This window comes from Leuciscus leuciscus (genome assembly GCF_965113295.1).
Source record: "Leuciscus leuciscus genome assembly, chromosome: 20".
Classification (NCBI taxonomy): Eukaryota; Metazoa; Chordata; class Actinopteri; order Cypriniformes; family Leuciscidae; genus Leuciscus; species Leuciscus leuciscus.
The window spans coordinates 1,178,638-1,206,504 of NC_138744.1; the positions used below are offsets into that span (position 1 = coordinate 1,178,638).

A 27,867-nucleotide genomic window follows, 5' to 3' on the forward strand; every position below is an offset into this window, starting at 1 on the left:
TTATCCAGGAACCCAGCTGTGTTTGCTCTGCTGTGTGCCCGTAAATCCAAATCCAATGCCCATTCCTTGTGCCAGCGAGGAATCAAAGTTGAAATCGATCTCTTCTCCTGACTCCATTATGTCATGTAGAAGTATAGACTCCATGTCACAGTCCAGGCTGCTATAGAATACATCCATATCCAGGTCTGGTGGGAGCCGCTCATGTGGGAAGAGCTGATCCAGGTGGTGGGAGTTGTGGAAAGTGTTCCCAGTCCCCTGAGGTTGACGGTACAGTCCGTATCCCACACTGTGCTGCTGTGAATCGGTGTAAATATAGGCATGGGGTGGATGGTATGGGGCTGTAGTGAGATCGCAGGAGATTGGGTTGGGGGGAAGCGAAGTGGCTGCTGGGAGATGTGCGTTAACTGCAGGACTATATAGGTAAGGGGCTTTATGTATGTACGAAGGCATGTGTCCATCATTGGGATGAGAGTGGACCATTGCAGGTCGAAAGTCCTGGCTTAAACTTTGAATGATGTTGTGGCTGTGAAACGGCTTGGAGGAATGGTTAGCAGTAGGGTCATTGTTGTAAGCACCAACCATCATAGAGTGGACCTCATTCTCTTTCCCAAGTATCATGTCCTTGACAACGAACTGGGATCCGATGGTAAGCAAGCTTTGTAGGGTGCTTGTGCCTTTTTGAGCATGCATACTACTGGAGTTATCCTCAATAGTGTGCATGGAGGAATGGTGCTGAAGCATGCCTAGATCTGACTGGCTATAATCCCAGCCTTGCTCCTCGATGTCACTAGTGTAGAGGTAAGGAGGGTGTTTATGGCATGGGGATTGGTAGATAACCGTTGATCTGAGATCTGTAGGGTAGTGGGATGCAGGTGAATGAGCACTGGAGGGACTGGGATAGAGGCGTGGAGATGCCGAGCTGGATATCCTTCCTTCGTCAGGTTCCCCCAATTCCTCAGCTAGGACGGGTGATAGCCGACCACTAAGAGTTGACGCTGACGAGCTTCCGAGTGAATGGAGGTCCATCCAAGTCTCAAACTCCTCCTTAAGCACCACCTCACCTGCTCCAGACTTCCCAGTGGGACTGCAATGCTTCGGAGAGCTACAGAACCCTATCAACGTCTTCTCTGCTTTCCCAGCCGTGTTCTTACGGTTTGCTCGGCCTTTCCTCTTTGGGGGCTTGGTGCCATTGTCCACTGAGGCAGCTCGACGCCGGGGAGACTTTCCCAGCTTCCCTCCATCGGGATTCAGCATCCACCAGGAGCTCTTGCCAGTTCCCTCATTCTGCACACGGATGAAACGTGTGTGCAGGGATAAGTTGTGGCGGATGGAGTTCTAGAGAAAAAAAAGACGAAAGTTTTAGAATAATATAGTTACAAAAGAAAGGTGTTGTCTCTTGAGGAGAGTGAGGTTTACCTGCACAGCTATCTTTTTACCAGATGGCCTCTTGTTACATTAACAAAAATTGATCTGAATCAGACAGATACATTTCATCTAACAGTGGATAAACAAAACAAACAAAAAGCAGTAAACAAAAAATGTATCAAGAGCAATTTTTTAAGGGGACACTAATACAGCCAAAATTGTACTTGTAGCATACACAAAAAGGGATAGTTGTTTAAATATAAGTTAGGTTCATAGGTTCACCACGCGGTCATATTCTAATTAATTAAATTATCTTGTGTCCTCCACACAGTATTTTAGGTTTCGTCTGAGACAGACAAGCCCATTGATCTGCCACCTAACATCATATTGAGCAAATCCCAACACAACGGTAGATCTACAATTTTAGCCTAATATCAGTTCACACATAGGCTTAGCACTGTGTTAGTTGTAGTGGGCGACTTACTATCCAACAAGCTACTGCATTAAACATGCTACCAAACAAGCTAGGTAACATTATAATCGCTGACATAGCGGACTGTCATGACTAATTTATTAATGACACAGCATCATCTGTATTAAAGAAAAAAGAATCACTTCATCCGATGATTAAAGTGAATAAGATAGCCTTGACAGCCGACTTACTGGAGTTCCACAACTATTGTATAACTTGTTCTGTCCCACTGGACTTGTGTGTGTGTAAGCAGTGGTTAAAGTGGGATTTGGCAGGTGGGGGAACCCTCAAATTTTGTGTTGGTGCAATAGGGAAAAATGACTCGCCGTGGGACAACATATTGAGTATCGTGGTATTCATGGATTTCATCCGGTCCCTTTCCACAGGTGTATTAATCAAGCACAATGCAGTCTGCATTCATAATCTAGGTGCTTGATTTTATACACCTGTGGAAAGGGACCTGATGAAACCCATGAATAGCAATACTTTTTGGGACAAGATTGTCACTGTGGCACCAAGTATCACAATACTTATTTAATACTTATTTTAATGTTTTTATTTTGGTCCATCTACATCTACACTGATATGATGACGATACTATGTAAAAATTGCTGAACACCACAATATGGAACACAACCTTGTTTTTCACAATGTAAATTTAAACATAAAAATGTGAAGTCCAAAACTGACAGAAATGTGCGGTAGTTAGGGGGGTTGGGGGGCATGCTCCCCCAAGGAAATTTGGATTTGTTGCGCAACGGCTGCGGTCATGACTGACAGCTGACGTCACGAGGCCCCATGTAATCTCGCGAATTCTGGTCTGATCGCGCGATTCATGCTAATCAAACAATCCTGCAACGGCTACTTAATAAAATTTTTTTATGTGTTTTTAACCTGTATAGCTATTTAACTTCTCATTACGAGTACATAACTAGCTATTTGCTTTCTATCTTTATTTCTTGGACAAAAATAGTGACTTACCATCCACACCAATCACTTCTGCAATAGTTTTCCACGCTGCATCCTTTTTAATGTTGTCCTTATAAAAAGGATGTGACGGGTCATAGATGATGGGTTGATTCTGTACCTCAATAATCAGCATTTCTTCATCCATCGTGTCAACGGGGTTAAAACTTCAACAAGCCTGTCTCCGCCCATTATGACGTTTTCAAGGTGCAGTGTAGGGAAATATGAGCGCGGTGTATTTTATTTTGAAAATTAAACGGATCTTTTATTTTGTTTCTGGCTGTTCTGTTTTGTCACTCGACTTCCTGTCCTGCGTACTCTGCCCTGTAGTGCTGCGGAGCGCTCCGGCATCCGGCAAAAATAGAAGCTCTGCGTATCTGCTATGGAGGGCTGCGGATTGCCGGAGTCGGAACGCAGCTGTACCGCATTCAGTGGAAATACACTCATTGACTTTAATGGAAACCTATTGACTCCGCCGCCGTGCCGGAGCCGTAACGCAGCCGGTGGAAATTGGGGGTCAGTCAGTATTGCCAATTCATGGGTTTCATCAGGTCCCTTTCCACAGGTGTATAAAATCAAGCACCTAGATTATGAATGCAGACTGCATTGTGCTTGATTAATACACCTGTGGAAAGGGACCTGATGAAACCCATGAATAGGAGTCTTCTACAAGCTTTGGAATTTGAAAACGTCTGTTTTTAAATGTTAAAAGTAATTTTAAATAATACAAATTATAGTCTACGTTTAACGCAGTTGGTGGAATTGGCAGACGTTCCCTTAAATATCATGCGCTGTGGAAACGCGTCAAAGCATTCTCAGGTATAAATATAGGCTAATATATAATATAATAATAAATAATAAAATATATTACAAGGGAAAACAAATGTCCGGCGAATATCGAACCCAAAACTTACTTTACCGCGCTCAACCACCGTGAGTGCAATCACGCATTAGTAGTCGCTGGCGTTCAGCGGGGAGGGGAGGCGTGAACCGGTGCAGATGCACTCAAATCAGACAGGAGAACCGTGACTGAGAACGTAACGTCAGGAAGCGTGTTTGTGAAGGCGCGGCCAGGCGGTGATATTCAGTTTTGATTTGATGAATGATGAGAATCATTGAATTTGATGAGAATGGTTTGATTTGATTTGAATCTATTTATTTATTAATTTATCTGAGGTGCCGGAACGTAGTTCCGGACCGTTCCGGCCCACTTTAACCCCTGTGTGTAGGTGAGGTAAAGGCAGAAAGCAGGCAGTGGACCAAAGCACTGTGAGGCAAGGCAGGGGGGACATAAATAGTTTGTATTGTTACAGGGCAAATTAGCATGAGACCACAATCCCATAAATTTTGGGTTTGGGTAAATCCTGACAGTAGTTTTTTAAAGCTAAAAGAGGGTTTGCGCTGGTGCATGTTGTTCATAAATCTGGCTCCATACTACTAGGTTCCTATTTAGCTACTGAATGAACTCTTTTAGCAGCCATGTCACCCTGTAGCCCAAGACCGGTTGCCCACTGAAGCTAAGCAGGGCTGAGCCTGGTTAGTACCTGGATGGGAGACCTCCTGAGAAAACCAGGTTGCTGCTGGAAGAGGTGTTAGTGAGGCCAGCAGGGGGTGCTCACCCTGTGGTCTGTGTGGGTCCTAACGCCCCAGTATAGTGATCGGGACACTATACTGTCAAAGAGCACCGTCCTTCGGATGAGACGTTAAACCGAGGTCCTGACTCTCTGTGGTCATTAAAAATCCCAGGATGTCTTTCGAAAGAGTAGGGGTGTAACCCCGGCATCCTGGCCAAATTTGCCCCTTGGCCTCTGTCCATCATGGCCTCCTAATCATCCTCATATACTGATTGGCTTCATCACTGTCTCCTCTCCACCAGTAAGCTGGTGTGTGGTGGGCGTTCTGGCCCAATATGGCTGCCGTCGCATCATCCAAGTGGATGCTGCACATTGGTGGTGGTTGAGGAGATTCCCCCCTTCTATGTAAAGCGCTTTGAGTGCCGAGAAAAGCGCTATATAAAATGTAATGAATTATTATTATTATTATTAAGTAGAGTTGTGGATTTATGCCAATGATTTATGTATTGCACAAAGAGACTTGCACCATTTGCTATTTGACTTGATGTTTGTGATGAGATTTAAAATGATTAATTCTGGTAATGGCTTTCAATCGAAGCCAGTATGAATCAAATATGTTACAATACTCTCACACCTGGGAAGAACTGTCAGAATCAATCAAATGTTTATCTGTTTCTGTGTGAAAATTAGGTTTCAATTAATTCATGTACTATTTACTAATATTTTCTCATTTTTCTTCTTTCAATATTACATTAAAACGGATGATAAACAAATTGCATTGCTGTGAAAAATCCTTTTGGAACTTTTATTTTTAAGAGTGTGAGTACCAGTATAGGTCAAATGTACTTATACTTTTCAGTGTACTTCCCAGTATAATTTTGTTGAGTATATTTTTGATGAGTACAGAAAAAGTAGAGAAAATTGAGGAGGTGGCCGTATAAGTGTGCTTTAATGTGGTGGATATGGACTAATCTCTGGCTTCGGGATCTTCGCTGGAGCCTGAGAGATGAAATGTCTCTCTTTCACGCTCACATCTCCTAATCTCAAATATTCATTCATTTCTTTTTACCTCAAGGGACGAATCTCATTGGTAAGGCCATACCTCTCACTGTCAATCCAGCATTATAATGTTCAGTGGAAATCTTATATTCTTAAGTGCTCTTAGTAAATCTGTTCTTTCATTGGAACAGATCTTCAACTTATACCATTCATTGAACCGATATAATCAGTCCAGTCACTCAAACACAGAGAGCATTGTTTCAAAGTATTTACACTATGGGGAATTAATCTATGAATGGCATAAACATCAACAAGCTTGTCTAATAGAGTAAGACAAAACTGTGACGTTTGTGTTAAAAGAAAAGAGAAAAAGAGTTGGCTGCACTGGAAAGGTCATCCACAATAGACCTGCGGGAAATTGTGACAGTAATGCCAATTGAATAAAATAAAACAATCTAAATTTAACACTTAATCTGCATTTGCAGACAAAAATGAAACGTAAATGTTTTGTTCTTTATTTTTTTGAGCTAAAGCATAATCCCTGAATGGGTGTTTCAAGTAATGAATTAGGTCTCAGAGGTTCATCTGACACAAAAGGTTTCCTAAGGTAACAATACAAGGAGAGTATCCATGGAAACATGAAGAGAAAAGAGAGCCGGAATTCATCGGTGGAGGTTTTGGACAGACAAACAGGGATCCTTATTATGAAGCTGCCGTAAATCAGGGCAGTTTTTAAAATGTTGTTCCTAACAAATCTGGAAACTGGAAATAACTGCTAACTCTCATTGATATCCCAATTCATTCTCCTGAGTATTACATATAATTCAAGGCTAATCCTTATTATGAAAATGGGTGAATAACTCACAAAGATTGCACTTATTAGTGGTGCACTACTTTCTGAGAATGACTTTGATGATGTGTTGGATAATTAGTAGTGGTTAACAGATCGTTCAATAATGAGATATACTGAATGTTCATTTAGACATCATGTGTGCAGCCCAGAGGTAAATCTAAGCGTCTCTCCGAGGCATTTCCCAGTCCAGGAGGGAAGAGCTGCTGGTTACGATAACTGGCATTGACACTGTGTCCACTCCTGTTAGACGAGAGACGAGAGGCCGTGTCAAACTCTATACACTCAACATCCACTTTCTGCAGCGCTACTAAAACACTTCCAGGGACTTTTAATTAACCACAGACTCTGGCGGCACAAATTAGCAAAATACTTACTCTTTTGCAAAGGACATGTTACATTTCGGAGCTCATTAATGACTGAAATGTACTTTTTTGTTTCTACAGGTCTTCCATGGCACAGTCTTTAACAGTTTAAAATCATCAAAAATGATTAGACAAGTTTTTTCCCCCCAGTGCACAAGAAGCCACAAGAGAAATATTTACACAACACTAAATAAGCACTCAACACTATCACAAATGTACAAGCAAAATGTCTTAAGTCCCCCTGTAGTCAGTAATTTTATCCCTTAAAACTCATCTTTGATCACCAAAATGACACATTTAAAAATGTTTTCAAAAAAAAAAAGATTATTCATGCCTTAAAATACTTTGAATAGCCTATAACTCGACACCCTTGCCTCATTTAGTATACACGGTTCTATGAATATGCAACTGAGCCCCGCCTCCACTCACTCAGCTCAGAGATCCACTGGTTGACGATCACACGTTGATCTGATTGGTTACAAGGTAGTTTGTGACGTCAGAAACACCAGCGATTTCAAAGCGTGTGTTTGAGACTGTCTTTGGTTCACTGCAGTTTTAAGGAGGAAATACTCAGCAATGGTGTCGACTTATGAATTTACACATGGTTTGTCTTAAAGCAGATTAAAAACACCACAGAGACACATAAACTATATTAGACGCTGGATTTTCACCACAGGGGGACTTTAAAAAACAATCTTACACATCCATATAATCTTTGCAAGTGTAGGTAGACTGGTTTTCCCTGGTGAATCCTGGATTCAGTGCTCTGTTGAGACTGTGTCCAATTTGCATGTATAAACTGAACTAACTTCACACCAAGTAACCAATAACTGCAAGTAAGTATTTTCCTTAATGAACTCAGTCATGGTAAGTTGCTTTACTCCCTCTTTATTAAGGTTTGTTGCCTGGAAAAAAACATGAGCTGAACCCCTGAGCAAGACATGTAAGCAGTAAAAGTGAAGCCAACACATGTTGATCGCCCCCTGGTGGCTGGTTGCAGTTTAAGCCATAAACCCCGCCCTCTCCATGTTATCAAATGGGACGCAAGACAAACCTAAAAAACCCAATTACACTTCATTTTTTTTTCCAGAGATGATATCATCATTTTAGGTCGTTTTTATTATGCTGATGTATGTTCAAGTGTTCATTTTTCCAATAAGTTTTGTGTCAGTTAGTTATTTGATGCTACGGTTTATAAAACGGGCTGTGACGTCATGATTGACAGCTGTGCTAGCGAATGAGTCTGCAGGAGTGTTTAGATCCAAACCCAATCAAACATAGGAGGGTTTATGTGAGAATAAGATTGGGTTGCCATTGAAAAAGCTGGCCTCTCTGGATTTCCTCCTTTCTCACTGCGTTAAGTAGATTGCCATAGTGAGGACAGCTGGAGCTCTTGCCTCCAGTCTTGTTTGTGCTTAATTGCTGATTTCTCTTTCTTTGCTCCAGGGAATGTGTCCCATAGGGCCAGATACTCACAAGCACCATCATGAGACCCTGTGCCATCCGGACACCATTTGCCACCCATCTGTCTGCTTCAACCACACCCATAGTGATGATCCCAGTCCTCTAAACCAGTCCAGAAACCCATCTGACTCAACAGTGCTGTCATTACTTCTAGTAGAAATTACACCTTAAAAAACACTGGGTTCAATTTGGGTTGTTTTCAACCCAAGGGCTGGGTAAATATAGGACAGAACACGTTGGGTTAATTTTACCCAGCAAATTGGGTTGTTTATTTAACCCAGCACAATGGGTAGATTTAACCCAGCATATAGTTGATTCATTTTTACTATAATACTAGCTTCTGTTTAGATTGAAAAGATTGACACGAAACTTGTTTAAGTGACTCGCATCGCACCCCTGTATGTTGCTTTGCATACTATTAAACGATATACAGCACAATAACGAATTTATACATCAATTAAAATGTACACAAACCTGTATTTTACAGAAGACATGCACCATCTCTCCTGAAGAGGTCGCAAAAAGCCAGTCATAAATAACTCAACCCCTGGGTTGCTATATCTGAACCTGGAGCTGGGTTACACAAAAACTACCCAAATACTGAAGAAATAACCCCAAAAATCCCCCAAAAGGTTCAACTCGGGATTTGGGAATAACTCGGGAATAACCCAATATTTTTTGTAGTGTAGACTCCACTAAAGATACTACTGACATCCAGCTATCCCTTGAGCAGGTGATCCACCTGAAGGGCATGGTCTACTTTTCACATCTGGGCTTTTGAGGGTTTGGGGAAAACTTGAGGCAAAAAGTTTTGCATTAAAATTCTAGCTGACGGCAGAAGGTCTGGACTCCATCGCAGCTTTCATTGGCCATTTGACTGGCATGTAAAGCAACCAATCACAGTTTGTTTTGTTCAGTGTCATGTTTAGGGGTGTGGAAATGTAAAGTCAATGTACCTAAAATAAGAACTCTTGGACATATTTTAAAGAGTCTATGCTGTGAACTTTACATTCGTAAGTCGATGCTGATAAGAGCTCATCGTCACATGAACCGCACTAACAGAGCAATCGCACCAGAGTTCGCTTTAATCCAACCAAACATGCCAAGTGTGAACACAGCCGGAAATAATACTGGCCAAAAAAAGCGTGATTAGCATGAAGTAGATCTTCAAATAGTTATATGAGAAAATAGAATGATAAATAATAAATAAATCATTATTTGTCTTTTCAAACTTTTCAAGAATTTGAGCTGCATTTCCAATTGAATCTTAAAGGTTTTTAAATAAAATTTCTGGCCACACACTCAAAAAAGGTACAAAAACTGTGACTGGGGCAGTCCCTTTCCAAACGTGCATCATGTACCTAATTTACCCCTAAAAGGTGAATATTAGCACCTTTAAAAGGTTATAGCCCCAGTGTCTGAGAATATTGAGATACTGTATAGCATTATAATAGGGCTATAAAAAGTGTCAGGCATAAAAACAAGTGTGGTCAAGACTGTGTACCAAATGCACACAAAGCAGCCACATAAAACCTTTTTCTGAATGGCATGGAGCCATAATAATATGAGCAGACGTGGGAGAGAACTGGGAGAATGGTGGGTGATTCTTGGCAGTGTTAATTGGCCGGCTGTGTTTCCCGCAGGAGCTGTGTGTGTGTGTGTGTGTGTGTGTGTGTGTGTGTGTGTGTGTGTGCGGGTTAGGGAGATATAAATAGCGTCTCCAGATTAGCTGAGCATCTGAGAAGCAGACAGGAGATCGGAAAATCCCGAATCCTGTGCCAGTTTGACTCCTGGGATCCCCAGTCCACACAAACCCGGATCAAAACACAATAATCACGTCAGCGGGAAACCTCCTCTGCTTTACAGAAGGACACCAGCAACAGCTTCTCATTCACAGAAACACGACTCTCATTTCCTTCAGTGCCAAGGTCAGAGTCCATCTCTAATCTCAATTCACTCTTTAATTCAATCAAACCAGACATGTGAGGTGTGTGTAGCACTGAAAACACAGACTCCTCGTCGTGAAACTGCATGTCAGTCCAAAAGCCCTTGGATGTTGTATATATGAATGCTGACATGATCTCAGTAACATTTGTAGGTGACGTCCCATAGATTTGTTTTTAGTGATCCTACAAGTTCATTAAACCATCAAAATATGAGGACAATATTTGATATATTTTAAATATGAGGGATGAACAAAACAGGTTTACTTTAGGCAAAAAATGCACATAAAAACAAAAAGCTGACAGCAAAAAGCAAACGTTGACTACAACACAATCAGTTATTAATATTTGCTTGGTTCTCTGTTGTTTTTGCATGTGTTCATCATTTCTTTGTATTCTTTTTATTTTATAAAAATAAAATTCTGTTTAAAAATGTATAAGGAAAGCCCAGTACTTTGTTTAGGCTTGGTCTGTAGGGAATTCCAAACCTGCGCACATATATTCAAACGCACATAACTATAGAACCAATTCTTAATACGCATGTGAACGCCATCAGCGTTTCTCACAGGTTGGCGTTTAAAGTCTGTGTAGAGAGAATGGTGTCGTCTTAGCGGCCCCTAATTTAATAACAAATGATCGTTGTGACCTAAGCGAATCAATCAAAACTAACTTTAGCTGGAAAATAACTTTATTAAAGAACCTCTACAAAGCCAAAACAATCTCTGTTACCTTAAATTATACGCTTATCTCTGTAAAGCTGCTTTGAAACAATCTACATTGTTAAACGCACTATATAAATGAGGATGACTTGACTTGACTATGCTAGTCTGGACATCATTTGCACTATTTGTCATGTTTCTTTGCTTTATTATCAGAAATAAAACAATCGACTGCAGTTTTCCTGGGCTGGACATCACGTTTGACCACTACTGTATACAGTGTGTTTTTAGCACCCAGACAGCAACATAGTTTCGGCCCAGATCCGGCCAACATCTGGGCCGTGTGGAATCCATGTGTTCCAGATGTGGGCCGGATCTGGGCCGAAACTATGTTGCTGTTTTCTATGTGTGGAGAGACACTAAAACATACTGACAGCATCTAAAAAAATTAAGCTTTTAATGTATGTCTTTGTCAAATTTGACTCAGATTTGTGTCTGAGTGCTGAACATTGTAACCTTGCAAATCTTCAGTCCTGAATAGTCGTCAGAAGGTTCATGCATCTCTAACGCTGTATATAGCCTTCATAAAAGTTTTCACATTTCAGATCTTGTGAGTATGTTGTTTATTGTGTCTATTCAAAACTGCATTTGTACATTTCTCATATGAATGTCCATTTGGACATTGCCAGCTCTCATTTTAAGGTCAGCATCACCATAAATAAATAAAGCTCATACACTCAAGCCAACATTCAGACTGTATGACGTGCCCCAGTCATGCTTTAATAACACACACACACACACACACACACACACACACACACACACACACACACACACACACACACACACACACACACACACACACACACGTGCAAGACTGGCACACCGGGCACAGTTGCTAAGGAGACCCATGGGAAAGGGGGTTCTTGTTGCCATAGCAGCCTTTTCCCTCCCATCCCTATGGAAGTGGGTGAGTTTCGGTGGGATTTACTCATGCATGATGGGAGAAAGCAAAGGATACAGGTTGCTTGACTTGACTTTAACAAAGAAACCCGTTGCCCTGGTTTACATGCAAACCAATGACCCTGCAATGCAAGAACACAAGACTTCATTAACGTCAGGACAATCATTGATGGATCCGACTCGGAGTATACCAGTTGTCCTGTTGATTATGAAGCATTAAAAACCGGAGAGTTACAACATGCAGCGGGAAACTTTCCTTTCCGGGAGATGCTTTCCTTGAGCACCGGATAATGTCTTTACATGCCGGACTTAGATGGGGTAAAATCCAGCTGACTTTACTCTGGTAAAGGAAAACAGGTTTCCATGACCACATGCACTGTTGGCTCATTAATCATAATCGGGTTAAGAACTTGCACTCAAAATATGTTACAAGCACCTTTATACAAACAATCAATGATTCATTTGTGAGCAAAACACTAGCTCTCAATTACTGAGCCACTTACTTAAAAATAAAGTGATCGTAAAGTATTTTAAGGCATCATAGGAATGTTCCCTACGGTGGCCCAGTGGTGCACAACACAACGAAACTTAAAGAGCAAACATAAGTTCACAACACAACGAAATCAAGCCACAACGCAACAGAAATGCTCCCGCCCACTACTGGGCTCTCGGAGCGCGGTGAAGTTAGCTTTCCTTTCCACTGTTCTATAGAGTCGGCAGTCTTACAAAGATATATTAATTCAAAACCACCTACGTGCATTATTGCTGCGTATTTATACATTATTGCAGATCCGGAAAAACGTCTCAGTTTTAAGCATATCGTTGCCGTGTAAACGTACCCTCAATGCACCGGGTGAATGAACTCAATGATGAACAGGTGACAACTATTAATCAAAAACCATGGTAACAAACGAAGAGCGGGAAACTGGATCAAAGGAAAACAGGTCACTGAGAAAAAGTCTATGAAAACCAAAACAAAAAAGACAGTCCGTGACAACCAGCCACATATTTCAGAAAGATTCTGTCCTGTAGATACTCCACAACACTGCACAAATAAACCTATGGGTGATGAGTGACAACAGGAACCAAAAGTGTAGCTATAATGTCTGTAGTGGAGAAATCTTGTGAAGGTTATACACTGCAAAAAATGTCTGGCTTCCAGTCCAAAATATCAAAAAATTCTTGAAACAAGAAGCATTTACTAGATAAGTAAAATAAACGTATCTTCTTTTCTGAAGAAAAAAAAAGAAAAGTAATCTTAATTTAAATTGAAAACAAGATTATTTTTCTTTTTGACGTCCATCCGACTCACCTTCTTCCCGAAACACAAAAAAGCCCACAATTAAGTCTCTTTGAGTTGGAGTCTGATAGTAACTGAGTGCGGAAGGGGGAGTAGAGAGAGAGTACTGGCAGACGCTTTCAGACATGGAGAAGAGAAACAAACGAGAAGCATTCATCTCTGAGACCCTGGACTCGAGACGCTGAAATATTAATGTGCACTTCAGCTCAGTCCAGTGTCTGCGCTGAAAGCTCTCGAAGACCAGCGTGAATGTCTGACGCACGTCTGCTGGCGTGTTTGAAAGATGGTGGAGGTCGAGACCTTTAATGGAGTAAAACACACACACACACACACAGGCTGACACACACTAACATCTACAGCACAAGAGCTGTCTGAAATCACCAGTTACACACTGCCAAAAGTAAATAAATAATAATAGTATTAAAAATCGTACTAACATTGACGACAATTAAAAGCATTCTGTATTATATATTGTACTCCTAATGTTCCAAAAGAGAATGTTCAAAATGGTGGTCGAGAGGAACGGTGAGATTTTGAACCCACGATTCAGAGCTCTATTCAAGCCAAACATGAGGGGTCGTATCATTAACGGTCTGTAGCAAAACCAATAATTACCCAGATTATTATCCTTTAAACAGCAGCTATTGTGCTGTTTCCATCTCTCTTTAGTGTGTAATGTTGCTGTGTGATCATGATAAAGCTCCAGTTCTTCTCTATATTAGTGTCAGTGTTCCTGAACTCCTGAAACGCCTCCATTGTAGTCTTGAGTTTCTTCCGGGAACCAACACGTCACAATATTCCTCATTATAATAATTAATGCGCAGAATAAAGGGGCGGGGCCTGGTTGAGTTAGTCAGTAGTGTGTTAAACTGGCGGTTATGGTAAGGGGCGGGACAATTCCCAAACACACTCGAAGCACTCGACCAATCACAACACACTGCTCCAGCCGACCAATCAGAGCACAGTGTGCTTTTCAGAAGGAGGGGCTTCATAGAGACAGGAAGTAAACAGAGCGTTACTGACAGACTGGGAAGAGAGGAGCCGCAACAATGGAGAATATGAGGAGAATAATCAACATTCAAGCAGGAAAACCTGTTCTAGTAGAGCCTGAAAACTACAAGACTTGAAGAAGGTCATAATATGGTCTCTTTAATTTAATTTTTTTAATTAATTATTCTTAAGCCACGTTTACACTGTCAGGCTGAACGCTTCTAACAGTAAGGAACGTTTCTAGTTATATTTCCACTTGAGCTTGGTTTGGTACGCCAAAAGATTAAAGTCCATTAGCTGCACATCAGTCTTTGAGAAACGTTTTCCAGGCAAAACCAAAGAATTATGTGTAAAATATGTGTAGACTGTAGAATTAACATCCATCAAAAAGTGATGTTTTGCAGAGGGTATACATTTCTGCAAATAATTAAGGTTCAGTTTTGCAAACTTCTGTCTTATAATTCTGTTGACATCTCTTATCTTCTCTCCTCTGATGACGAGGGTGGGGCAACCTGTCACTCACATGAGATCAGCCAATAGCAAACCACAACCATCCAACCAGCCAATCAATTCCCAACAGACACAATCAAGCCCCGCCCACATTTGTTCTTGTTCCAGAAGCGTTTCACTTAGATATACACCAAAAGGTTGTATTTGATTTATTTATCTCTTCATTGTTTTAATTGTTATCTATACTCAGACCGATTAATCACCGAATTAACAGTAGCATCTTTGGAGGGCTTCTCAAACAATGTTTGAATATGAAGCACATTTGGTGGTGCAGGATAAAAGAGTGCTGTTACGTACCTTGAGGAAGTGTGTTATTCTGAATGTCACGTTCACTGGTCAGAAGATTGCTTCTAGTGTCAGGTGGTTTGGGAATCACATGTTTCCATGAGTCCTTTCTATATCTTTTTTCCATCTCTCTTTCTCTTGTCTCACACAAAGAAAGAAAAAAGCCCCTGTGGCCACGACCTCTGACCTTTAATGCAGGTTGACTGCCACAGTAAAGTGGCAACGAGACGCTCACTTCAGACACGAACCCTAGACGGACTCGAAGGAGGAGACTCGAGCGAGGAGAAAGGGGGATTTTATGACTTTTTGAAGCGTGATCACAGTTCACTTTAGTTATATGGAAACGAGCAGAGTAAACATTTTATTAATGTCCGACAGAAGAAAGTCACTGTGGTTTGGAGCACATGGGGTGCATTGATGACGTGTGTTTGAACTATTCATACACAAGACTAAAGGCCATTGCACACCGAGTCCGAAATTCACATCCGAAATTTTCGCACGTTAAAAAAAAAATTCGACCTCACGTAATGTCAATCACGCTTGCACACTGTCTACGAAACTTTCGTCCATAATAAAAAAATTCGGATCGGGTTCGATTTTCTGCGTTTTTCGCATCCACAGCCAGTATTTTGAGAGGTTTTTTGACAATTCAGAGCCTCCGTACAAGCGAACGACAAAATCCAGAATGGCGTCTGAGAAGTTGATACACTTCGTCTCGCAGCACAAAGTACTGTATGAAAAACTAAAACGTGTGTGTGTGTGTCCATACCTTAGACAAACTGCCAGTCTCTGTTCAGGATCGATTGGTTCACGGAAATTGGTGGTCTTCTTTTTAATACGTGGCTCCAGTATCGCTAGCAAAGCATCAAACTGTTCCACTGACATTCTGAGGTAAATTTTTAATCGCTCGGGATAATTTCGCAACTCCTTGATAAGGAGGGGAAACTCTCCTTCCTCTCGGCGCAATCTCAGGATTGGATGGACCGAATATTTCCTCTTTCTTTTTCTCTTTTTAAGAAGAAAGATGGCAACAAAATCATTCTCACTGCTTGACGAATCCATTTAGTATTTTTAGCGTTTTTTTCCGCAAAGGTTTAATAAATACGCATCGGACTCAGTGTGCAAGGTTTCTGTGCGTGACGAATTTTAAGGCTGACGAACACGAAAAAACGCATACGAAAATATCGGACTCAGTGTGCAATGGCCTTTAGAGTGAGGACTGACTGACTCAAAACAGCCTGAAAAAGACTGAATCCACCAACAACCAAAAAACAGAACCTTGAATGTGTGGATCAAACAAGAACAGCAGAGAAGTTCTGGAAAAAGACAGATTAAAGGAGTAGTTCACTTCAGAATTCAAATTTCCTGTAATTTACTCTCCCGCACGTCATCCAAGATGTTCATGTCTTTCTTTCTTCAGTCGAAAAGTTTCTATTTGTGATTAAAAGTATATAAGTGTTTATTTTGTTATAAAATGTCTGCTGGTTTGTCTAGATAAGACTCTTATTCCTCGGCTGGATCGTGTCGAGACTTTGAAGCTGCACTGAAACTCACATTTGGACCTTCGACCCGTTGGACCCCATTGAAGACACTATATGGAGAACAATCCTGGAGTGTTTTCCTCAAAAACCTTCATTTCTTTTCCAGTGAAGAAAGAAAGACATGAACATCTTGGATGACGTGGGGGAGAGTGAATTATCAGGAAATTTGAATTCTGAAGTGAAGTAATCCATTAGGAGAACAGATGAAAAATGGAGGGAAGAGTTGCAGAGATGAAGAGCATGCGAGCTCAGAGTTTACATGTATGGAATAGCAAACATCCAGCGTTCAGACTGACCTACTTTCCTCAAGCGAACACAGACGGGCTCAGGATGGCCACATCTCAGCCGGGTGAACCTCACATACTCCTGAAGAACTGCTCAGGTCTCCTTCGGTGGCTCTGAGTGTTTGTGCTTCATATCGAGTGCTTGGTTTATTCACTGCTTGGCTGATTGACTTTAGATGTTGCCTTGTTGATTTGCAAGTGCTCCTGAAAGCCACAGAGATTTTAATCTCGCGTCTATGTCTAATCCTACACGATTCCCATAGAGGATAACAGGGCCAACACTCACTCATGTACAGACAGTGCCAGAGCTCGAGTCTTAAAGGGACACACCTCATGTGAGAACACGGACAACAGACATCTAAACCAAGCCTAAACAGAACGTGATGTCATGAGATGAGACCCTAAACAGGACGTGATGTCACGAGATGAGACCCAAACAGGACGTGATGTCACGAGATGAGACCCAAACAGGATGTGATGTCACGAGATGAGACCCTAAACAGGACGTGATGTCACGAGATGAGACCCAAAACAGGATGTGATGTCACGAGATGAGACCCTAAACAGGACGTGATGTCACGAGATGAGACCCAAACAGGACGTGATGTCACGAGATGAGACCCTAAACAGGACGTGATGTCACGAGATGAGACCCAAACAGGATGTGATGTCATGAGATGAGACCCTAAACAGGACGTGATGTCACGAGATGAGACCCAAACAGGACGTGATGTCACGAGACGAGACCCTGAACAGGACGTGATGTCACGAGATGAGACCCTAAAGCGAACCAGGACTAAATGTATTATTTACTTTTTTAATCTGGATCTAAAGGACCAAAAGAAGACATGAACTACAAATGTGAACACACACCTATAGAGTGAGGAAACTTTTAGGTTTCACATCACATTATGATTCACATTATGATTGAGTTAAATGAGCCACTCGGACACTCTCCGTTCACATGGACTCACAGAAATACACTAGACTGAAGTGTGACGGAGCCTATATCAGTCACACTGATAACCTCGGATAACCCCACTGTGTGTACAGCCTCACACACACACACACACACACACACACACACACACACACACACACACACACACACACACACACACACACACACATCACCACAGACACTCATAACCGTGCACTGTGCTCTCCACCCCTCACTCTTCACAGCCTCACACACACACACACACACACACACACACACACACACACACACACACACACACACACACACACACACACACACCCATCACCACAGACACTCATAACCGTGCACTGTGCTCTCCATCCCTCACTCTTCACAGCCTCACACACACACACACACACACACACACACACACACACACACACACACACACACACACACACACACACACACACACACATCACCACAGACACTCATAACCGTGCACTGTGCTCTCCACCCCTTACTCTACACACTGGAGACTGAGAACATCAGCAGGACCCGTTGCAGGATCTGCTGGATCAGGAGCTCTGTCTGTGGAAGAGAACTACACTACCCTGGAGAACATGTGACTACAGTGTAGAATACAGTGAACACCTGGTAACTGGAGAAACTGTAAGTTACTTCACCATATAAGTGCACATTCACAGTCCCTGTGCAACACATCACATATGATTATATGTTTTATATCAATTATTTTGTTTTCTTCACTGTGTGTGTGTGTGTGTGTGTGTGTGAGCGAGCGCGTGTGCATGTCATGTGTGTGTGTGTGTGTGTGTGTGTGTGTGAGTGTGTGCATGTGTGTGTGAGTGCATGTGCGTGTGTGTCCGTGTGTGTGTGTGTGTGTGTGTGTGTGTGCGTGAGTGTGTGTGTGTGTGTGTGTGTGTGTGCGTGTGAGTGTGTGTGTGTGTGTGAGCGCGTGTGCATTTAGGAGATGTTTAATTATTACTAACCCTAAGCCTAAAAAAGACGTAGCTCTTTACTTAAAGCCTATGTATGCTCTATTAAATGTAGCTTATTGTTGAATTGCTCTTGAATTCTTGAATTCATCTTCCGAGTGCTATAGAAATCATACGTACGTTATTCAGCTCTCAGCGCAAGGCTGTTTATTATAACAATATTAACAGTAAACATATTCTGTTGCTGTAGAAGTGACATTAACCTTGTTGTTTCTTTACTGTCTTTCATCACACGCTCATGTTTTATATCAATCATGACCCTGCTGTCTTTTTGGAAAACAAGTAAAAAAGTTTTATTATGGGCAAAGTTGTTTGTTGACATGAAAATAATGCCACAACTGCAAAACCACAATCATATAAATCATTTGACCACAACAAATATTGACAGGGTTTGTGATTATTTCACTCTTTGTATGACAGTAATAATTAATATTGTTATAATGAATTTTCAAAGTTTAAGAAGGTGTGAGACGATGATAAAACCATAAAAGATATGCATTTAAATGAGTAAAAGAGATATGTATATGAGATATGTATATGAGAGATATGAGATTTATCTTTTTTCAGAAATATGAGCACTGTCACGGTAGGGATGAGTGCAAAAAGGTGCGAGGACTCAAGTGCAGGAGAATGAATATTTATTAACAATAAAGAAATACAAACACAAAACAAAACCCACGAGGGGGTAAAACATAACTATTAAATACAACACAAAACCAGAACATGAAACTAACTGCAGGATCACGGGGAACAAGAAACATTAGACAACGTACCGACACAGACTGCAAACAAGAGGGAACTAATAAAGGGAAACTAATCAGGAGGGAACAGGTGGATAAACTCAAACAATAATCAGTTAACAAGGGGGAGGGATCAGACAATAACACGAGCACATGGCCCAAAATAACAAAACACCCATGTGCAGCACAAGACAGGACAGGCATGTGACATTACCCCCTCCCTACGGAGCGGCTACCAGACGCTCCATAAGACCCGGACGGGACGGGAGGGACAGACCAGGGCGGGACGGGAGGGACAGACCAGGGCGGGACGGGAGGGACAGACCAGGGCGGGACGGGAGGGACAGACCAGGGCGGGACGGGAGGGACAGACCAGGGCGGAAAAGGGGGAACAGGAAGGACAGACCAGGGTGGGGCAGGGGAAATGGGCAGTTTGGGAGGCCAGGGCGGCCCACAGAGTTCGGGAGGCCAGGGCGAAAATGTCAGTCCATCTGGCGGCCAGGGCGGAGAAGATCGTGCAGGCAGCCAGGGCTGAGACGACCCGTCGGGCGGCCAGGGCGGAGACGACCCGTCGGGCGGCCAGGGCGGAGACGACCCGTCGGGCGGCCAGGGCGGAGACGACCCGTCGGGCGGCCAGGGCGGAGACGACCCCTCGGGCGGCCAGGGCGGAGACGACCCCTCGGGCGGCCAGGGCGGAGACGACCCCTCGGGCGGCCAGGGCGGAGACGACCCCTCGGGCGGCCAGGGCGGAGACGACCCCTCGGGCGGCCAGGGCGGAGACGACCCCTCGGGCGGCCAGGGCGGAGACGACCCCTCGGGCGGCCAGGGAACAGGCACCAACTCAGGAACTGGAACAGACACCACCGGCTCAGAAACAGACACCACTGGCTCAGGAACAGACACCACCGGCCCAGGAACAGATACCAGCGGCCCAGGAACAGACGCCACCGGCTCAGAAAGAGACACCACCGGTTCAGGAACAGATATCAGCGGCCCAGGAACAGACGCCACCGGCTCAGACACCACCGGCTCAGGCACTGGAACTGGCACCACCGGAACTGGCACTGGAACTGGCACCACCGGAACTGGCACTGGAACTGGCACCACCGGAACTGGCACTACCGACTCAGGCACTGGAACCACCGACTCAGGCACTGGAACCGGCACCACCGGCTCGGGCACTGGAACCGGCACCACCGGCTCGGGCACTGGAACCGGCACCACCGGCTCGGGCACTGGAACCGGCACCACCAGAACTGGCACTGGAACCGGCACCACCGGAACTGGCACTGGAACCGGCACCACCGGAAGTGGCACTGGAACTGGCACCACCGGAACTGGCACCACCGGAAGTGGCACTGGAACTGGCACCACCGGAACTGGCACCACCGGCTCAGGCTCAGGAACCACCGGCTCAGGCTCAGGAACAGACACCACCGGCTCAGGAACAGGGACCACCGGCTCAGGGTCAGACACTGGAACTGGCACCAACGGCTCAGGCACTGGAACTGGCACCAACGGCTCAGGCACTGGAACTGGCACCACCGGCTCAGGAACAAACACCGGCTCGGCGGCGGCCATCTTGTCCAAAGACACAGGCTCTGCAAACGTGACGTGAACAGTCTCTGTGGTGGCCATCTTGTCCGAAGACACAGGCTCGGCAGACGTGACGTGAACAGGCTCGGCGTCGGCCATCTTGTCTGAAGACACAGGCTCGGCAGACATGACATGAACAGTCTCTGTGGCGGCCATCTTGTCTAAAGACACAGGCTCGGCAGACGTGACGTGAACAGGCTCGGCGTCGGCCATCTTGTCTGAAGACACAGGCTCGGCAGACGTGACCTGAACAGTCTCTGGCTGGGCAGACGTGACGGATCGCTGGGGTGGCGCAGGCAGTGCGAGCAGCTCGGGCGGGGCCAGTAGAGCAAGGCGCCTGGGCGGCGCGGGCAGAGCAAGACGCCTGGGCGGCGCATCAGGGACGGCAGTCACCTCCGGGATGGCCTCCGGGTTAGGAGCCGCCGGACAGGTCATTGAGGAGGCCTTTCTCTTCCTCCTCCATCTCCGGACCACCGGAACTGGGACCACCGGAACTGGGACCACCAGACTCGGGACCACCGGAACTGGGTCCACCGGAACTGGGTCCACCGGAATGGCCACGGAGGGGTTCTTCCTTCTCCTCCTCCGTTTCGGAACCACCGGAACTGGGACCACCGGAACTGGGTCCACCGGAACTGGGACCACCGGAACTGGGACCACTTCCCTGGCGATCCTCTCCCGATGGCGAATGAAACCCTCCACCATCGCCTCAAAACTGACATGATCAAAAGCTCTACAGATCAGCCAGTCCATCGGTTCATCCAGCGCATAGTTAAACAGATCCCTGTAAGCCTCCTCGCCCAGGTTCAGCCCTTCAGCAGCGCGACGGAACCTCTGCCCGAACTCCCTCACCTCCATCCCCTGCTGACGGAGGGAGACCAACTCCTGAAACTGGAGAATCCGCTCCCATTGCGGACAGGAGGCTGGTTGCGCCTCTCTTCTCCGCTGAGTCCTCATAATGGTCGGTACGTTCTGTCACGGTAGGGATGAGTGCAAAAAGGTGCGAGGACTCAAGTGCAGGAGAATGAATATTTATTAACAATAAAGAAATACAAACACAAAACAAAACCCACGAGGGGGTAAAACATAACTATTAAATACAACACAAAACCAGAACATGAAACTAACTGCAGGATCACAGGGAACAAGAAACATTAGACAACGTACCGACACAGACTGCAAACAAGAGGGAACTAATAAAGGGAAACTAATCAGGAGGGAACAGGTGGATAAACTCAAACAATAATCAGTTAACAAGGGGGAGGGATCAGACAATAACACGAGCACATGGCCCAAAATAACAAAACACCCATGTGCAGCACAAGACAGGACAGGCATGTGACAAGCACTAACACAATTAGATTGAATAAACCAATCAGAAGTTTGGAATAATTACATTTTTTCAATAACAATAATAAATGTCTCTTATGGCTGATGAAAATGTATCTTTGGCATCATTACATTCTAAAATACATATTCAAAATAAAACCTATTTTAAATTGTAATCATATTTCACAATATTATTGTTTTTACTGTATATTTGATATAATAAATGGTGAGCAGAAGAGACTTTCTTTCAGAAACATCTTATTTATTCCAAACTTTCGACCGGTATAGAGCAATAACAGCTCATATGTGACGTTGATAAATATCATCAAAGGACGACGCAGAGAACGTGAAGCTCTTGAAGTGCACGAATCTCAGATTGTGAGATTGTGCAGGGAGCTGAAGCCGTGACCTTGTGTTGATCTGAATGATCTTCTGTTTGAGTCTCTTATTGTACAGAAATAACTCTGTTACTGACTCCATCTTTCTCAGCAGAAGTTTATCTCTAATGTTGTGATGTTCATCAGACTCTTTGTGTCAGTTTTCTACACACATGCTTCATTACTGGTCTCTTATGACGCACAAATATCTCAAATAAATATTAGACAACAGATATTACAACCAGTGTTAATGCATTACAAGTAACATAAGTTATGTAATCAGATTACTTCAAGCAGGGCCAGCTTTGCCGACAGGCGACACAGGCGGCCGCCTGGGGCGCCATCTGCTGGACGGGGCGCAAAATTGCAGAATAAAAAAATAAAAAAAGTTAATTAAATGTATGTATCGTATTATGAAAGCTGCGCACACGCTGTACACTTTTACTGTGCACTGTCCACACACTGCTTGTATTTGTCCATTTCTTTTACTAGATTATACAATCCTAAAAAACGACTGAGTCACTCTGACAGGCCAACTCACGCGCGTTGCTCAGCAACCAGGAGTGGCGCAAAAACATCTGACAGCTGGTTTTAGCGCTTTAAATGATGGGGTAAAAGTTGAACATGGACAGGTTACCACGGTAGTGGTAAAACTAAACTTTTTGTAGTTCTAAATTTTTCCTGGTTTAGATGAACACTATCTAAGGCTGCATCGAAAGGTAACTTTGCGTCTGCTGCCATGTTAGATCCATAGATCTAAACAAACTGCTTCTGTGTGTCGCATAAAATAAAAAAAAGACAAAAAATAAAAAATTCAACGAGACAATAGATTTCTTATTATTCTATGGTACTACCTCCATTATATGGTGGTTATAAGTTTTGAGGTACAAAGCAGGGTTTTTATGTTCACGTTTGTTATAATATTACATAATTTAATTAAGGTCCCGACGCTTCAGTTCAAACACACTGATCCCAGTTCATTTTACAGTTAGAAATTGCATGTCATTGTTTGCGCTGCGAGAAAGTGAAACTGAAACTGGGGCACTCTCGCCTTGGGCACCAAATAACCTAGAGCCGGCCCTGACTTCAAGTAATGCATTACGTTTAAATTTACTACAAAATATCTGAGTTTCTTTTTCAGAGAAGTAACTCAAGTGTGTGTGTGTGTGTGTGTGTGTGTGTGTTCCATTAAAAAGTAACTAAGTAACTCAATTAGGGCCTTTTTTGGGGGGGAGTAACGCAATATTGTAACATTACTTTTAAAAGTAACTTTCCGTAAATACTGTGTTTGTAAGTGTGAACCGGTTTACTCTCTCTCTCTCTCTCTCTCTCTCTCTCTCACTGACTCTTTGCATCATTACAGACCTTAAAGACATGTTATAAATAACACTCCAGTCACTTCACATAACAGTCTGACTGACGGCCTGCTGACCCAACACACACACACACACACACACACACACACACACACACACACACACACACACACACACACACACACACACACACACACACACACACACACACACACACGTTCTACAGCTGAAATCTAGACTAGAGACGGAGTGATTGAGCACAAGGATGGGTGTCGCACGATACACTCTTTATGGTTCATAACCTGATGACTATATGATGCGGAGAGTATATGATTGAGCGTGATATTCCACCAAGTTCATGACAGTTGCATTATGATATACATACCAGCGGTGAACTATTAACTATAGGAGACTGACAGTATTTTTTTACTTCAACGGAAACAAATTAGTTTGAGGAAATTTGAGGAAATAAACATGTGTCCTCTTCACAGTCTGCTGTTGTTTTGCAGTGTTTGAAAGAGTAGATAGACGAGTCTCAGCAGAAGAGCTCGTTTAAACGACTCAATCAGTCACACACACACACACACACACACACACACACACACACACACACACACACACACACACACTACTGATGACATCATGGGATCAAAGAGATCAAAGAGAGGATCATGATGACATCATGGGATCCAGGCAGCCAATCAAAGATGACCAGTTTCTGACAATCAGCTCTTCTGTCATGAGCATGTGTAACATCTGTGTAACATCTGTGTAAGATCTGTGTAAGATCTGTGTAACATCTGTGTAACATCTGCGTAAGATCTGCGTAAGATCTATGTAACATCTGTGTAAGATATGTGTAACATCTGTGTAACATCAGTGTAACATCTGTGTAACATCTGTGTAAGATCTGCGTAAGATCTATGTAACATCTGTAACATATGTGTAAGATCTGTGTAACATCTGTGTAAGATATGTGTAACATCTGTGTAAGATATGTGCAAGATATGTGTAAGATCTGTGTAAGATCTGTGTAACATCTGTGTAAGATATGTGCAAGATATGTGTAAGATCTGTGTAAGATCTGTGTAACAGCTGTGAAAGATCTGTGTAACATCTGTGTAACATCTGTGTAAGATCTGTGGTTCTGTGTAAGATCTGTGTAACATCTGTGTAACATCTGTGTAAGATCTGTTAAGATCTGTGGTTCTGTGTAACATCTGTGTAAGATCTGTGTAACATCTGTGTAAGATCTGTATAAGATCTGTGTAAGATCTGTGGTTCTGTGTAACATCTGTGGTTCTGTGTAACATCTGTGTAAGATCTGTGTAACATCTGTGTAACATGGTTTGGGACTCTGGTCTAACTTTAACCCTTTAAATTAAGTGAAAACTAAAGTTTTAAAGATGATTATTCTTTTTACATCTAATTATAAATGATAAAAGGATAAGAGTGTTTCCCTGACTACTAGCAGGTTTGGCTAATGGATGGTTGGACGGATGTTTCAAGGTTTTTAACTTACTGCATAGATTCGATTTCTAAAAATAGAACCTTGTGAACAGAGTTGTGTGTGTCTGAGGCGGTGACCATAGCAACAGTACGCCACTCAAGTGTGTTGAATGAAACATTGGCAAAGTGCTACAAATACTATTAAGTACCATAGTTGAGCATTCAGATTGACATCCGTAACTCAACAAACTGCTTGAAGTATACTGGCAAAAGACCATTAAACTACATTTCCTGCATAAATGAAGTCGATCGGACCTGAAAGGCACTGTGTGTGCAGAAAACACCTGTATCTGTCCTATTAGTCAACTATTCAGGGGTTATTTATTACTGAATGATATATCGAGCTGTGACTGACTGCTGGACTCTTGGATCTTGAGGATGATGTGCATCGATCAAATAAGAGCTGAAATCACAGAACAATCTGAGAAAACAGGAGAGATGATTCACAACTCAGTGAAGGGAATAAATGTTTTTGCTGCTGAAGTCTGACATGTGTACAGAAAAAAATGTGCATTCATAAAGTTCAAGTGTGAGGTTCAAATCTGCAGAGAAGGAAATTACAAAGAAGGAGATGGGAATGAATCAAGAGAATGAATCAAGAGAATGAATCAGGAGTTGGGAATGAATCAAGAGTTGGGAATGAATCAAGAGAATGAATCAAGAGAATGAATCAAGAGTTGGGAATGAATCAAGAGAATGAATCAAGAGAATGAATCAAGAGCTAGGAATGAATCAAGAGAATGAATCAAGAGCTGGAAATGAATCAAGAGAATGAATCAAGAGCTAGGAATAAATCAAGAGAATGAATCAAGAGAATTAATCAAGAGCTGGGAATGAATCAAGAGAATGAATCACGAGAATGAATCAAGAGTTGGGAATAAATCAAAAGTTGGGAATGAATCAAGAGAATGAATCAAGAGTTGGGAATGAATCAAGAGAATGAATCAAGAGAATGAATCAAGAGCTGGGAATGAATCAAGAGAATAGGGGTGGTGGTGGCGCAGTGGATAAGACACATGCCTTTGGTGTGAGAGACCCGGGTTCGAATCCACTGTGAGACACCAATGTGTCCCTGAGCAAGACACTTAACCTCTAGTTGCTCCAGAGGCGTGCGACCTCTGACATATATAGCAATTGTAAGTCGCTTTGGATAAAAGCGTCAGCTAAATGAATAAATGTAAATGTAAATGAATCAAGAGCTGGGAATGAATCAAGAGAATGAATCGTGAGAATGAATCAAGAGCTAGGAATGAATCAGACTGACTGCAGCGTATTGAACCGTTGGAATGTTTGATAATACATGATTAGGCCTACATTAAGTATGAGTAATTTCCTTCCTCATTCAGTCAGCCACTTACAGTAAAAACACACTATGTATATTCCTGATATCTATTCCTCATGCATAAGCATGCATCCTTTCTTTCCTACGTTTTTCCTGCTTGCACTTTTTTCCTCTGTATAAAATAACCAGAGCTTCAGAACGAGACTAAATCTGTCTATAAAGGTCCAATACTGTAAGGCTTCACGATCAAGAACACTTTCATTTGACCTCTTCACCCTTTACACACACTCGGCACACCCATTGTTTACACCCTCGTGTAACTCGACCAATGTGAATGAGTCGTGTGTGTGTGTGCGTGTGTGTGTGTGTGTGTGTGTGTATGGGCTTCACAATCTATGCATATTAAGAACACTTTCATTTGACCTCTTCACCCTTACACACACTCGGCACATCCATTGTTTAGTATATTTTGAATTGGATTAATGCATATTATGTGTGTGTGTGTGTGTATGTGTGTGTGTGTGTGTGTGTGTGTGTGTGTGTGTGTGTGTGTGTGTGCGTGTGTGTGTGTGTGTGTGTGTGTGTGTGTGTTGAATACTGTATAGCCTAATGCATTTTATTTGTAATGTTGAAACCTGATTGATACAGCGTTAACTGTGATTGTTTTACCCCTTGTGTAACTTGACCAATAAATGTGAATGAGTCGTGTGTTGAATAGTTACTGTATATTGCTTTTTATTTCCAGTGTTGAAAACGTGTTAACAGTGATTTCTTTACACCCTTGTGTAACTCGACCAATAAACGCGAGTGTATCGTGTGTGTGTGTTGTGCTGGTGTGTGTGTCGCGGTACCTTCCAGCCCGCAGAGCTGTTGCTGTCTCCTTTATCGCTGAAGTAAGGCACACACCGGACCATCCAGTCGTAGATCTGGGACAGGGTGAGCCTCTTCTCGGGCGAGCTCTCGATGGCACGGGTGATCAGCTCCGCGTACGACGCGTTTCCCCACGCGTTGCGTCGCGAGGACGACGCGTTGGTTTTGCGTTGAAATCCTCCGGCGTCCCGCATCATCATCATCATCATCATCCTCCTCTTCCTCCTCCTGTGCGGAACATCATCCGAATCCACGGAGAATATGGAGAGATCCGCGTTCAGCTCGTCCAAACCCGAGTCCATATCATCCACCTGATGCGCTTCATCCTCCTCTACCCTCATCATCTTCATCTGTGCGGAGTCCCCGTCAGGTGTGTGTGT

General features: G+C 43.1%; 1 protein-coding gene across 1 annotated transcript; it reads right to left on the minus strand.

Annotated features, from left to right (window-relative positions):
• On the minus strand, positions 1-27,867 carry foxo6a (forkhead box O6 a; the record flags this gene model as incomplete). Its single annotated transcript, XM_082150582.1, has 2 exons — positions 27,469-27,867; positions 1-1,335 (listed from the first exon to the last, which is right to left on the minus strand). Exons 1-2 carry the CDS (start codon positions 27,835-27,837, stop codon positions 1-3), a joined length of 1,704 nt encoding a protein of 567 aa, XP_082006708.1. The 5' UTR covers positions 27,838-27,867.